Source organism: Oncorhynchus gorbuscha, linkage group LG03 (genome assembly GCF_021184085.1).
Source record: "Oncorhynchus gorbuscha isolate QuinsamMale2020 ecotype Even-year linkage group LG03, OgorEven_v1.0, whole genome shotgun sequence".
In the NCBI taxonomy this organism is placed as follows: Eukaryota; Metazoa; Chordata; class Actinopteri; order Salmoniformes; family Salmonidae; genus Oncorhynchus; species Oncorhynchus gorbuscha.
The window spans coordinates 29,607,885-29,621,221 of record NC_060175.1 but is presented as its reverse complement, the minus strand read 5'-3'; the positions used below and the strand labels follow the sequence as shown (position 1 = coordinate 29,621,221).

The 13,337-nt window shown below is 40.8% G+C and overlaps 1 protein-coding gene across 1 annotated transcript in view; it reads right to left on the bottom strand.

The window, feature by feature from the left end:
• LOC124016722 (synaptotagmin-6-like) overlaps positions 1–13,337 on the bottom strand; it is a 57,742-nt gene that overhangs the window by 16,295 nt on the left and 28,110 nt on the right. Inside the window, exon 2 of the mRNA XM_046332209.1 lies at positions 8,234–8,293. Coding sequence (XP_046188165.1) covers positions 8,234–8,293 — 60 coding nt within the window. The remainder of the gene's footprint in view (positions 1–8,233; positions 8,294–13,337) is intronic.

Sequence of the window (13,337 nt, the reverse complement as noted above, 5' to 3'; positions counted from 1 at the left end):
TAAAAATCCTCAATGTGATTTTCTGGATTTTTTTCTTCTTATTTTGTCTGTCATAGTTGAAGTGTACCTATGATGAAAATTACAGGCCTCTCTCATCTTTTTTAGTGGGAGAACTTGCACAATTGGTGGCTGTCTAAATACTTTTTTGCCCCACTGTATATACAGTGCCTTGCGAAAGTATTCGGCCCCCTTGAACTTTGCGAACTTTTGCCACATTTCAGGCTTCAAACATAAAGATATAAAACTGTATTTTTTTGTGAAGAATCAACAACAAGTGGGACACAATCATGAAGTGGAACGACATTTATTGGATATTTCAAACTTTTTTAACAAGTCAAAAACTGAAAAATTGGGCGTGCAAAATTATTCAGCCCCTTTACTTTCAGTGCAGCAAACTCTCTCCAGAAGTTCAGTGAGGATCTCTGAATGATCCAATGTTGACCTAAATGACTAATGATGATAAATACAATCCACCTGTGTGTAATCAAGTCTCCGTATAAATGCACCTGCACTGTGATAGTCTCAGAGGTCCGTTAAAAGTGCAGAGAGCATCATGAAGAACAAGGAACACACCAGGCAGGTCCGAGATACTGTTGTGAAGAAGTTTAAAGCCGCATTTGGATACAAAAAGATTTCCCAAGCTTTAAACATCCCAAGGAGCACTGTGCAAGCGATAATATTGAAATGGAAGGAGTATCAGACCACTGCAAATCTACCAAGACCTGGCCATCCCTCTAAACTTTCAGCTCATACAAGGAGAAGACTGATCAGAGATGCAGCCAAGAGGCCCATGATCACTCTGGATGAACTGCAGATATCTACAGCTGAGGTGGGAGACTGTCCATAGAACAACAATCAGTCGTATATTGCACAAATCTGGCCTTTATGGAAGAGTGGCAAGAAGAAAGCCATTTCTTAAAGATATCCATAAAAAGTGTCTTTTAAAGTTTGCCACAAGCCACCTGGGAGACACACCAAACATGTGGAAGAAGGTGCTCTGGTCAGATGAAACCAAAATTGAACTTTTTGGCAACAATGCAAAACGTTATGTTTGGTGTAAAAGCAACACAGCTCATCACCCTGAACACAACATCCCCACTGTCAAACATGGTGGTGGCAGCATCATGGTTTGGGCCTGCTTTTCTTCAGCAGGGACAGGGAAGATGGTTAAAATTGATGGGAAGATGGATGGAGCCAAATACAGGACCATTCTGGAAGAAAACCTGATGGAGTCTGCAAAAGACCTGAGACTGGGACGGAGATTTGTCTACCAACAAGACAATGATCCAAAACATAAAGCAAAATCTACAATGGAATGGTTCAAAAATAAACATATCCAGGTGTTAGAATGGCCAAGTCAAAGTCCAGACCTGAATCCAATCGAGAATCTGTGGAAAGAACTGAAAACTGCTGTTCACAAATGCTCTCCATCCAACCTCACTGAGCTCGAGCTGTTTTGCAAGGAGGAATGGGAAAAAATTTCAGTCTCTCGATGTGCAAAACTGATACAGACATACCCCAAGCGACTTACAGCTGTAATCGCAGCAAAAGGTGGCGCTACAAAGTATTAACTTAAGGGGGCTGAATAATTTTGCACGCCCAATTTTTCAGTTTTTGGTTTGTTAAAAAAGTTTGAAATATCCAATAAATGTCGTTCCACTTCATGATTGTGTCCCACTTGTTGTTGATTCTTCACAAAAAAATACAGTTTTATATCTTTATGTTTGAAGCCTGAAATGTGGCAAAAGGTCGCAAAGTTCAAGGGGGCCGAATACTTTCGCAAGGCACTGTATATATATATATATATATATATATATATATATATATATAACAATTTTACAAATATTAAAACTGCATTGTTGGTTAAGTGCTTGTAAGTAAGCATTTCACTGTAAGGTCTACATCTGTTGTATTCGGCACATGTGACAATACAATTAGATTTGATTTGACTTGACAGAGAGAGAGAGCGACAAGAGAGTGAGAAATAGAGAGCTCCACTTCACTATCACTTTGATAGGACTCAACAAAATAACAAGGTAGAAAATGGACATTATTTTCCAATGTCTAGACACAATGCTGAATTGTTATGTATCAGAGAGAGAAATGTTATGTCTGCCTATTGATTTAGTCAATTCCATGAAACATCTGGTAGAAAAACAAAATGTATCATCATTATAATAGAAAGACCAAACAGAACAAAATATATTATCATATGAATAAACAAAACAGTAAACTCAAAAGGGCACGTTTGAGAGTGCCAATGTTATATACTTTCATACAATACAATTACAATTACATTTGAATTTGACATTTGTCTCAAGATAATAACTATGCTAAGAAATAATGTTGCGTTTAGTGGAATTTTTTAAAGATTTGTGTGAATAAAATATTTAATAAAAATTAAACACGCCAAAAAAGCAGTTTACACCAGGGAATATAAATTGAACTCCAGAGTTGGTGTTCAGCAATTCATTTCCATAACTGGTCTAGCCACCCAGAGGATGATAATGTGGGACAAAATCATGCTGAGTTGTTGAGGCTAGTAATTAAACAAGGCTGAGAATCCTACAGCGTGATTCGTGAACACATTATTAACATGTTTCTCGACAAGAACGCTCCCCCAAACCAAATGAGAGCTCAGACGGTGGGATTCGAGCAGGAAATGCACACCGGTTCCTTTTACAAATACAGCTCATTATGTGAAAACCTACAGCAACCTACAGCATTGTCACCAACCCCTGGGTTATATAAATAAGAAGTATCATTGAGACACACACGCACGCACGCACGCACGCACGCACGCACACACACACACACACACACACACACACACACACACACACACACACACACACACACACACACACACACACACACACACACACACACACACACACACACACACACACACACACACACACACACACACACACACACACACACACACACAACAGACAAGTGTCCTTGCAGATAAAGCAGCGGGGCAGGGGGATGACGGGAGTATCCTGTCCCTTTCCTGTCCCTTTCTTATGTGTGTGAAAGTGGGTTAGATTAGTATTTGTTGGGCTGGAGACTGAGGAGAGTGTGGACGGGAGATAAGAGAGAGAAAGGCCAGGCTTGCAGGTTTTGATGGACATAGCCGGTCATTCTGAAGAGAAGCTGCCGAGAGGTAGCCAAAAAGAGCGCTTGGCTGAGCAAATGTCCCTAAATCTGACCAAGACTGTTATAAAAAATATTTTTAAAAGTCCTATTTTGGGAAAAGTCAAGTTATTCAAAACTGTCTGTTGGAGAATGAAACCATGTGATTTTAACCAAGAATGGACTCTGAAACATTGCCTTAGGCTAGCCTTGTCTCACTTACCAAGCTGGAAAGCAAAGACTATTAAACTAGTAGAGCCCAAACAATGGTATGCTACCTGATGAATGTCCTGTCCAACCAACCAAATATACCCATCTTCTGTTAAAGACACAGAGGGAAAGATCCTGAAGTAAACACTGTGACTCTGCAGACTTGTCTCTGGGTGCTAAAGCGCCTTATGCAATTTCCAAACCCAACTCCAACAGCCTACATAACATATGCCAGGCATGGTCAAAAATAGAGCATTATAAAAATAAAGGTTTTACAGTAGCCTTGATAAAAAGTGACTACTCTCACATTATGCTCTTGTGAAAAGTAATGGAGAGATCAGTTTTGGATGAATTGTACTGTGCTTTTTATTTATTTTCAAACTCTACTACACCTTAAAAAAAATTGCATGCTACAGAACTCACCAATAACATATTGAGTGGTGAGTTACTGTATGAAAGAAATGATGTACTATACATATATAATTGACCCGAGCAGAAGGATTTGCTAGCCACTATTCAATATGCTATCCTCTCTTAGGGATCTGATTGACTGACAGTTTGAGTTGATAAATGAATGGAGGGATCATCCCCTGCAGCCAAAACAGTCAAACCTGATTTCTAACATTAATTAGACAAGAGTGAATAGATTCACATCTCTTGTAAAAAATCTTGTGTTTTAGGTGGCTGAGAGCTAAACGTGGCCAATCCTGCTCATGGAGCTCTTACCCCATCTCCTCTCTTTCTCCATAGATTAATCAGCCATAAACATCTAATTCGTCAACACCTGGACCCTTGGGGGGACTGACTTCCAAAGTAATCATTCAAATCAATACAAATCCATTTGGGTGCTGCTTTTTTATAAAGTCATTCATCATGTGAGGTTAGACAAAAGACCACGACCCAACCTTCCCTTTCAGAGGAACAAGAAAAGGGCAACAGTGGCAAAGAAAATCTCCCAAGACTGACAGATTGAGGTTGAGCACCAGATAGCGAGTTATCTTCTGGACGGCACAATGCAGGAGTTTGCATGACCGTCACAGCTGGTCAGTTATGGCCAATCTCCGGTCAAAAAGGCTTTGGTTGTTCAAATGCTGACTTGAATAAAGGGTAAACCCATTTGAATTCAATCACTTCTTGACAGCACCCATTTTGAAGCAGTCATACATATTTGCCCATGGTAAAAGTGCTCAGAAAGTGACTTTATGGATCTGAATGCAAAGACATTCAAAAGATAGAGATGCTCAAGGTTGACCCATTTTGCATACCCCAACATACCATGAGACATCATGTCTTCATCACTGGAAAATATAAACGGTTGAGTTTGATATCATTTATGGTCCAAAAAAGTCACTTTCTGACCTCTTCTTCCATGGACAAACATGTATGTAAAGTTTCGTTTAAATCAAAAGTGATTGAGTTCAAATGGATTTGCTTGGATGACTGGATCCTGAATGTGAAGACGTCCATGGCTCACATGATCAAGGATCAGGCTTGAGTTTTTGATGCAGAATAGATCCAGTCCTACAGTGCACCCATCGGGCCCTGGTCAAAATCAGTGCTCTATATAGGGGATAGGTTGCCAATTGGGATGCAGCCTTACTCTGTGTGGTTCTGTCCAGTACCTGGGGGATGATAGAGGCACACTGTATAACAGGCCCAATCTCCGCACTGACCAATGGATGCTCACACTTACCTCCTGACACATTGCTATTCATGCCCTGATGGGTTGAATGAATGGTTGCCTGGTATTGGTTGATGCTGTCCAGATGAACCTTCATTGGACAAATTCTGTTACACTTTGTTAATTCACTTACGTGCCCATCGTAAATACCCAAAGTGCTTCCTGCGACATCAAAAATAAATCACCAATGAAATCCTAATTGACCACAATGTTGAATGAATCAGACGTTACCGGGGCCTTATCTGGAGTGGTAGCTGTCACCAGTCATACAGGTCCAAAGGAGACTCACGAGTCACTGCACACCATATCAACATGCTGTCATGGTAACAGTTGCAGGAGCCCTTCAAATAAGTATGCATAAAACATAATGAGGAGTCTTCCAAAATGTTACACCACAAAGCACTATATACAGTGCATTCAGAAAGTATTCAGACCCCTTGACTTTTTCCACATTTTGTTACATTACAGCCTTATTCTAAAATTGATTAAATTGATTAAAATGCTTTTTTTCCTCATCAGTCTACACACAGCACCCCATAATGACAAAAAAAACAGGTTTTTAGAAATGTTAAAGATTTTAAAAAAAATACCTTATTTACATAAGTATTCAGAACCTTTGCTATGAGACTCGAAATTGAGCTCCGGTGCATCCTGTTTCAATTGATCATCCTTAAGATGTTTCTACAACTTGATTGGAGTCCATCTGTGATAAATTCAAATAATTAGACATGATTTGGAAAGGCACACACCTGTCTATATAAGGTCCCACTGTTGACATTGCATGTCAGAGCATAAACCAAGCCATGAGGTCAAAGGAATTGTCCGTAGAGCTCCGAGACAGGATTGCGTCGAGACCCAGACCTGGGGAACCGTACCAAAACATTTTTGCATCATTGAAGGTCCCAAAAAACCCAGTGGCCTCCATCTTTCTTAAATGGTTTGGAACCACCAACCCTCTTCCTAGAGTTGTCTTCCCGGCCAAACTGAGCAATCGGGGGAGAAGGGCCTTGGTCTGGGGGGTGATCAAGAACCGGATGGTCACTCTGACAGAGCTCCAGAGTTCCACTGTGGAGATGGGAGAACCTTCCAGAAGGACAACCATCTCTGCAGCATGCCACCAATCAGGCCTTTATGGTAGAGTGGCCAGATGGAAGCCACTCCTCAGTAAAAGGCACATGACAGCCCACTTGGAGTTTGCCAAAAGGCACCCGGAAACACTCTCAGACCATGAGAAACAAGATTCTCTGGTCTGATGAAACCAAGATTGAACTCTTTGGCCTGAATGCCAAGCATCACGTCTGGAGGACGTGAAGCATGGTGGTGGCAGCATCATGCTGTGGGGATGTTTTTAGGCAGCAGGGACTGGGAAAGTGATAGATGAATGGAGTTAAGTACAGAGAGATCCTTGATGAAAACCTGCTCTAGAGCGCTCAGGACCTCAGACTGGAGCAAAGGTTCACCTTCCAACAGGACAACGACCCTAAGCACACAGCCAAGACAACACAGGAGTGGCTTCAGGACAAGTCTCTGAATGTCCTTGAGTGGCCCAGCCAGCCTGGACTTGAACCGGATCGAACACCTCTGGAGAGCAATAGCTGTGCAGCAACGCACCCCATCCAACCTGACAGAGCTTGAGAGGATCTGCAGAGAAGAATGGGAGAAACTACCCAAATACAGGTGTGCCAAGCATATAACATCATACCCAAGAGGACACGAGGCTGTAATCACTGCCAAAGGTGCTTCAACAAAGTACTGATTAAAGGGTCTGAATTCTTATACTTAAATCTGTTTTTTTTTTGTATTATAATTATACATTTGCAAACATTTCTTAAAACATGTTTTTGCCTTGTAATGATGTGGTATTGTGTGGAGATTGATGAGGGGCAAAACTATTTAATCAATTTTAGAATAAGGCTGTAATGTAACAAGATGTGGAAAACATCAAGAAGTCTGAATACTCTCCAAATGCACTGTAATACATTCACTCTGCTTTTTGTCTGTCTCTTTCTTTAAGTATTCCTCTTGTCCATGACGCACTCTCTCTGTTCTGAGACAATAGTTACTATTATATCCCTTTCTAACATGGTATTGGTGTATCTTTCTGTGTTCTTTGGGTTGGATCACATTCTTCCACAGTGTCTACAGGAAACAACAGGCCATCTAAGCTAGTTAGCGAACCAACTCTCTCTCATCTTATCTATGCCCGCCTGCCCTTAGCTTCCCATTTCAGTGAAACCTTTCCCTTAGAACTGGCCTCCAGTACATCGCCAGTATACTAACCACAGGTCCTGGGATCGGGGTGCAAACAGAACCACGGCCCAAACGGCCATGTCAGTCAGTGAGGCCACCACCATTGGATCCCGGCCAGCAACATGTCACAGGGCCAGCCTTATTAATCAGACCGTGTGGCCTGAGTGCCTGAAAAACACTCACACACTCCTGCAAGTAGAGCTGCGGACACTGAGAATGTGAATTTTTCTTGTGGGTTTGTTTGCGATAGTGTATTCACAGCACATAGATCCCACTGGGGCTGAGGCTTTTATCTGGAGGTTCATTCATGAGTGGGTTGGAACCAGACCCATGCAGACTGACTGCAATGCTGTAATTGTGAATGAACTTGGCACAAACACAAACACAAACACAAACACAAACACAAACACAAACGCACACAAACATGAAATGCAATTGTCTCGTTCTGCCCTTGAGCAGGAATGTAAGAATTGCTCATCTGACTGCAATATGTTTAATGCACTTGAAGGGTAATGGATTGAGACACAGCTCAGTACGGTGAGATCAATACTAACACAGTATGCAAGATAATATCAAATGGACTTCTTACAGTACACTACACTAATAAGGCTTTGCTTAGAGATGTTTCAAAGCAAAACACCAAAGAGCTTTGGAGGAACATTACCCTACCCTATTTCTTTATCTAGGTTTTCACATTTCAAGTAAAAGAAAAAAAGTCAAAAAGATCTGAGATAAGATTGATAAAGGGCTCTGACTCCCACAGGTGCGACACACGACAGGCAACAGTGGAAAAGGGCAGATTAACTCTGCATTTCTTCTAAGTCACAAATTGTCCTGTTTCCATTTGAAATTAGATTTTTAACCAGTCGTACTACTATATCCCCCCAATTGATCAACATTGTTATAATATTACATCAACAAGCAGCTAATATCATTTAAAGTGATAGCACTCACCGGTGACGAACACTCTCCTCTCTCTCCCTTTTTGAATCTCTGTACAAGCGCTCTCTCTTTCTCTTTTTCTAGCTCTCTTTCTTTTATCACTCTCACTCTGTTTCTCTCTCTTTATCTCTGCCACTCTTACTTTCTCTCTCTCATTCAGAGGATGCTCTCCTTACCCTTCCTCCACACCGAATGAGCTTTCAACTGGGACCCCGTTTCTATGGAGCTGTGAGCCATACAGTCAGTCAGCCAACCAACTAGCCAGTCATCCAGACAGTGTGCAGTACTAGATGCAGTATAGCCTACTGCAACTGTCCAAGGGAAGGTACTTCAGCCAAGCCTGGAGAGCAGTTACCAACCTTTTATAAATAAGACCTACAGCTGATCCATAAGGCCATTAAATATGGACCGGCTCCCTTTATTTCTTTCTAATAATAATAACAATATTAACTGTCAGTGTGCAGCGCTGGCAGTTATTAGCCCTATTAATTAGCCTCTTGAGGTTCTCCGTCTCTCCTCCTGTTCCTTTTTTTGTGGCGAGCAGAGAAAACACATTTTCATTCCTTTTATGTCCTAAAGAGAAAGAGGCTAACAGAGGAGGAGGGTGAACATGTTGGACTGTATGCATATTCATGAAATAAGCTTATGAATATCAGACACATGTGTGAAAGGGTGCCTTGGATATTACACCAGGACTGATAAAAAAGACTGGGAGGAGGAATAATCAAATACAGAAATAGGGAGCAACTTGGAGGAGAGCAGGAGAGATAACCTTATCAATTGTATACAAAGGCTAATATAATCAGTAATGGGCAGATGGACCAATGGGGACAATGTGTGCGCGGTCCATGTACTGTATGTCGTCTGGTCTTACAAGACACTACAGAACAAAATAAATGTTTCACAAATGATACGCATACAATAAGCATTGCAAGTACAGCTACCATCTAGCCACACAACACAAACAGTAAATTTCTCCTTCTCCAGGCATTGTGAAGAAACTGAGCAATTTCAAAAACGCTCTGTCTGAAACAAAATTCAAGCCTCTGCTAGAACCCATCAGGTTTATCACCAAAAATAAAGGTCTCTCAGATTGTCATACAGAGGGCAATAAAACACAAAATGGATTTGATTTAGATTTCCCCAAGATCACACAGAAGGCAAAATCTCTCCTCTTGATACTGTTAAATCTACCCATCTCTATAGCCAGAGGAAGGGTGCCGGACCTGAGTTGTGTCCAAGCTGACCTTTAGCTTTTTGTTAGGTTCAAGTGAACATATGGTTCAGGGCTGTAGTTCTCTTTGATGAGAGTGTTTAGGTTTAAACCAAACATCAACTGTCCATTTTTCCTTGTGGTTCAGAAAAAGTGTGTCGTTGTTTTGGTTAACACCACATGGCAATTTGTTCCTGAATATATACTGCAAATCAGTTTCACAAAAAATAAATAACAATTCTCTTGCCCACGGATAGTTATGACCAGGTTTGGGTACAGTAGGTTACTTTCTAAATGTAAATCAGTTACTAGTTACTTGTCCAAAATTGTAGTCAGTAATGTACCTTTTGGATTACCCAAACTCAGTAACGTAATCAGATTACATTCTGTTACTTTTAGATTACTTTCCCCTTAAGAGGCACTAGAAGAAGACAAAAATGTATGTTACCAATTGAACGACATCTATTGCAGGATAAATCAGTGTTAAAGTTTACATAGCTGGCCATATATGGATGTCAAATTTTACTTTACGGGTTGGTTATGTAGAATTCTTCTAACCCACTGCTTTCTACTGAATGTAATAATACCATTAAATTATAATTTTACATTAGAAAACCAAGTCTATCAGAATTCCAGTCATTCCAACAAATGATATACCCCTTGATCTTCAAGAATAGGACTTGGAAATATGGAAGGTGTTCCTAGTTAAAAGTTCATTTGTGGAATTTCTTTCCTTCTTAATGCTTTTGAACCTATCATTAGCGATGTGACAATGTAGGGGTGGTATACAGATAGCCCTAATTGGTAAAAGACCAAGTACATATTATGGTGAGGACAGCTCAAATAAGCAAAGAGAAATGATACTCCATCATTACTTTAAGACACGAAGGTCAGTCAATCTGGAACATTTCAAGAACTTTAAAAGTTTGTCAAGTGCAGTTGCAAAAAACATCAAGTGCTATGATGAAACTGGATCTCATGAGGACAGTCACAGGAAAGGAAGACCTAGAGTTACCTCTGCTGCAGAGGATAAGTTGATTAGAGTTATCAGCCTCAGAAATTGCAGTCCAAATAAATTCTTTACAGAGTTCAACAGACACATCTCAACATCAACTGTTCAGAGGAGACTGCATCAATCAGGCCTTCATGGTCAAATTCCTGCAAAGAAACCACTGCTAAAGGACAAAAATAATAATAAGATGAGACTGGTAACAATGTCAGTGATTTATTTAGAATTCAAGGCACACTTAACCAGCATGTTTATCATAGCATTCTGCAGTGATACGCCATCCCATCTGGTTTGCGCTATGGTGATTTTTCAGTAGTATATTGTGAAAAATTCTAGTTTCTAGTCATCACTGATCCATGTTTCAGTTTCGTTTTGTTTTGTCTGTATTACACACACCTGGTTTCAATTCCCATATCATGTTCCTTATTTAACCCTCTGGCATACATTTCTGTTCTGTCCGTGATTGTTGGTGTCTTTAGTGGTTGTTGTATGTGCTAGTGTGTATGTATGTTCCTATTTGGAATTTTTGCTTGGCTTTTTGAGTAAACTCCATTGTGTTGCTCAAAACCTGTGTCATACCTCTACATATCTGCACCCAATCGCTGACAGTAATAAAACATAATCATTAAAAGCTTTAATGGAACCTGTAGCCACACCTGTATAGCATTAGATGTACAAAATGTACAAAATAAATAGACAAACATTGTAATCCAGTTGCATGCCTGGATAAGAAATGTCATAATCAATGTAATGAATGTACTTATGATTATAGCTTGGTGGGTGCTGATATAATCTATACAATGAATGTACTTATGACTATAGCCTGGTGGGTGCTGATATAATCTATACAATGAATGTACTTGTGACTGCAGCCTGGTAGGGGCCCCTATTATTTTTTAACCAAACTGTCGCAGTTGAGCCACCAATATAATCGGTTCAGTGATTTGTAGAGGGTTAAATGATTTGTAGAGGCGGGGAAAGCCTGCCTCAAAGAAAGAACTTAGGGTGGGAAACAATAGTGGCGCGAAGCCAAAAACAGTTGATCATTTACATAGAGAGGAGTGACTATGTATGTGATGTAAAGATGAAACTGTATAAAAGGAGTGTGCTGAGGCTGGGAACAGTTGGTCTATGGACCAGCTCGGCTTGTTACTTTGTAATAAAGTTGATTTGAATTCACAATTTCCGGTTTATGAGAAATATTTTTGGACCAATATTTCTACGACAGAGCCTAGCAGGATTATCATTTGTTTTTCAACAGGATAATGACCCAATACAACCTCCAGGCTGTGTAAGGGCTATTTTACCAAGGAGAGTGATGGAGTGCTGGATCAGATGACCTGGCCTCCACAATCACCCAACCTCAACCCAATCAAGATGGTTTGGGATAAGTTGGACAGCAGGGTGAAGGAAAAGCAACCGACAATTGCTCAGCATATGTGGGAACTCCTTTAAACCTGCTGGAAAAGCATTGTAAATCAAATCGAATCATATTTGTCACATGCACCGAATACAACAGCTGCAGACCAGTGGAATGCTTACTTACAAGCCCTTAACCAACAATGCATTAAACTTTAAGAAGTTAATAAAACATTTTTAAATAAGTGTTAAGTAAAAAATAAAATATAGAAAATAAAAGTTACAAATAATTAAACAGCAGCTGTAAAATAACAAGCGGAGCTATGTACAGGGGTACCGGTACAGAGACAATGTGCGGGGGCACCGGTTAGTTGAGGTAATTGAGGTAATATGTACATGTAGGTAGAGTTAAAGTGACAATGCATAGATTATAAACAGAGAGTAGCAGCAGCGTAAAAGAGGGGTCTGTGTAGCCCTTTGATTAGCTGTTCAGGAATCTTACGGCTTGGGAGTAGAAGCTGTTAAGAAGCTTTTGGACCTTGACTTGGCGCTCCGGTACCGCTTGTCATGTGGTAGCAGAGTGAACAGTCTATGACTAGTGTGGCTGGAGTCATTTACCATTTTTAGGGCCTTTCTCTGACACCACCTGATATAGAGGTCCTGGATGGCAGGAAGCTTGGTCCCAGTGATGTACTGGGGAGTACGCACTACCCTCTGTCAGAGGCTGAACAGTTGCCGTACCAGGCAGTGATGCAACCAGTCAGGATGTTCTCAATGGTGCAGCTGTAGAACCTTTTGAGGATCTGAGGACCCATGCCAAATCTTTTCAGTCTCCTGAGGGGCAATAGGCATTGACATGCCCTCTTCACGACTGTCTTGGTGTGTTTGGACCATGATAGTTTGTTGGTGATGTGGACACCAAGGAACTTGAAGCTCTCATCCTGTTCCACTACAGCACTGTCGATAAGAATGGGGGTGTGCTCGGTCTGCCTTTTCCTGTAGTCCACAATCATCTCCTTTGTCTTGAGGTTGTTGTCCTGGCACCAAACGGCCAGGTCTCTGACCTCCTCCCTATAGGCTGTCTCCTCGTTGTCGGTGATGAGGTCTACCACTGTTGTGTCATCGGCAAACTTGATAATGGTGTTGGAGTCGTGCCTGGCCATGCAGTCATGAGTGAACAGGAAGTACAGGAGGGGACTGTGCACACACCCCTGAGGGGTTGAGAGAATGCTGGTTGAGAGAATGCCAAGAGCGTACAAAGCTATTATCAAGGCAACGGGTGGATACTTTGAAGAATCTAAAATATAACATATATTTTGATTTCTTTAACACTTTTTTGGTTACTACATGATTCCTTATGTGTGGTTTCATAGTTTTGATATCTTCACTGTTATTCTACAACATAGAAAATAGTCAAACTAAAGAAAAACCCTTGAATGAGGTGTGTCCAAACTTTTGACTGCTACTGTATATATAATTTATAAGTCCAAAAATGGATGTAGCAACTACAGATTGCACCCTTTAAGTCTATCAAA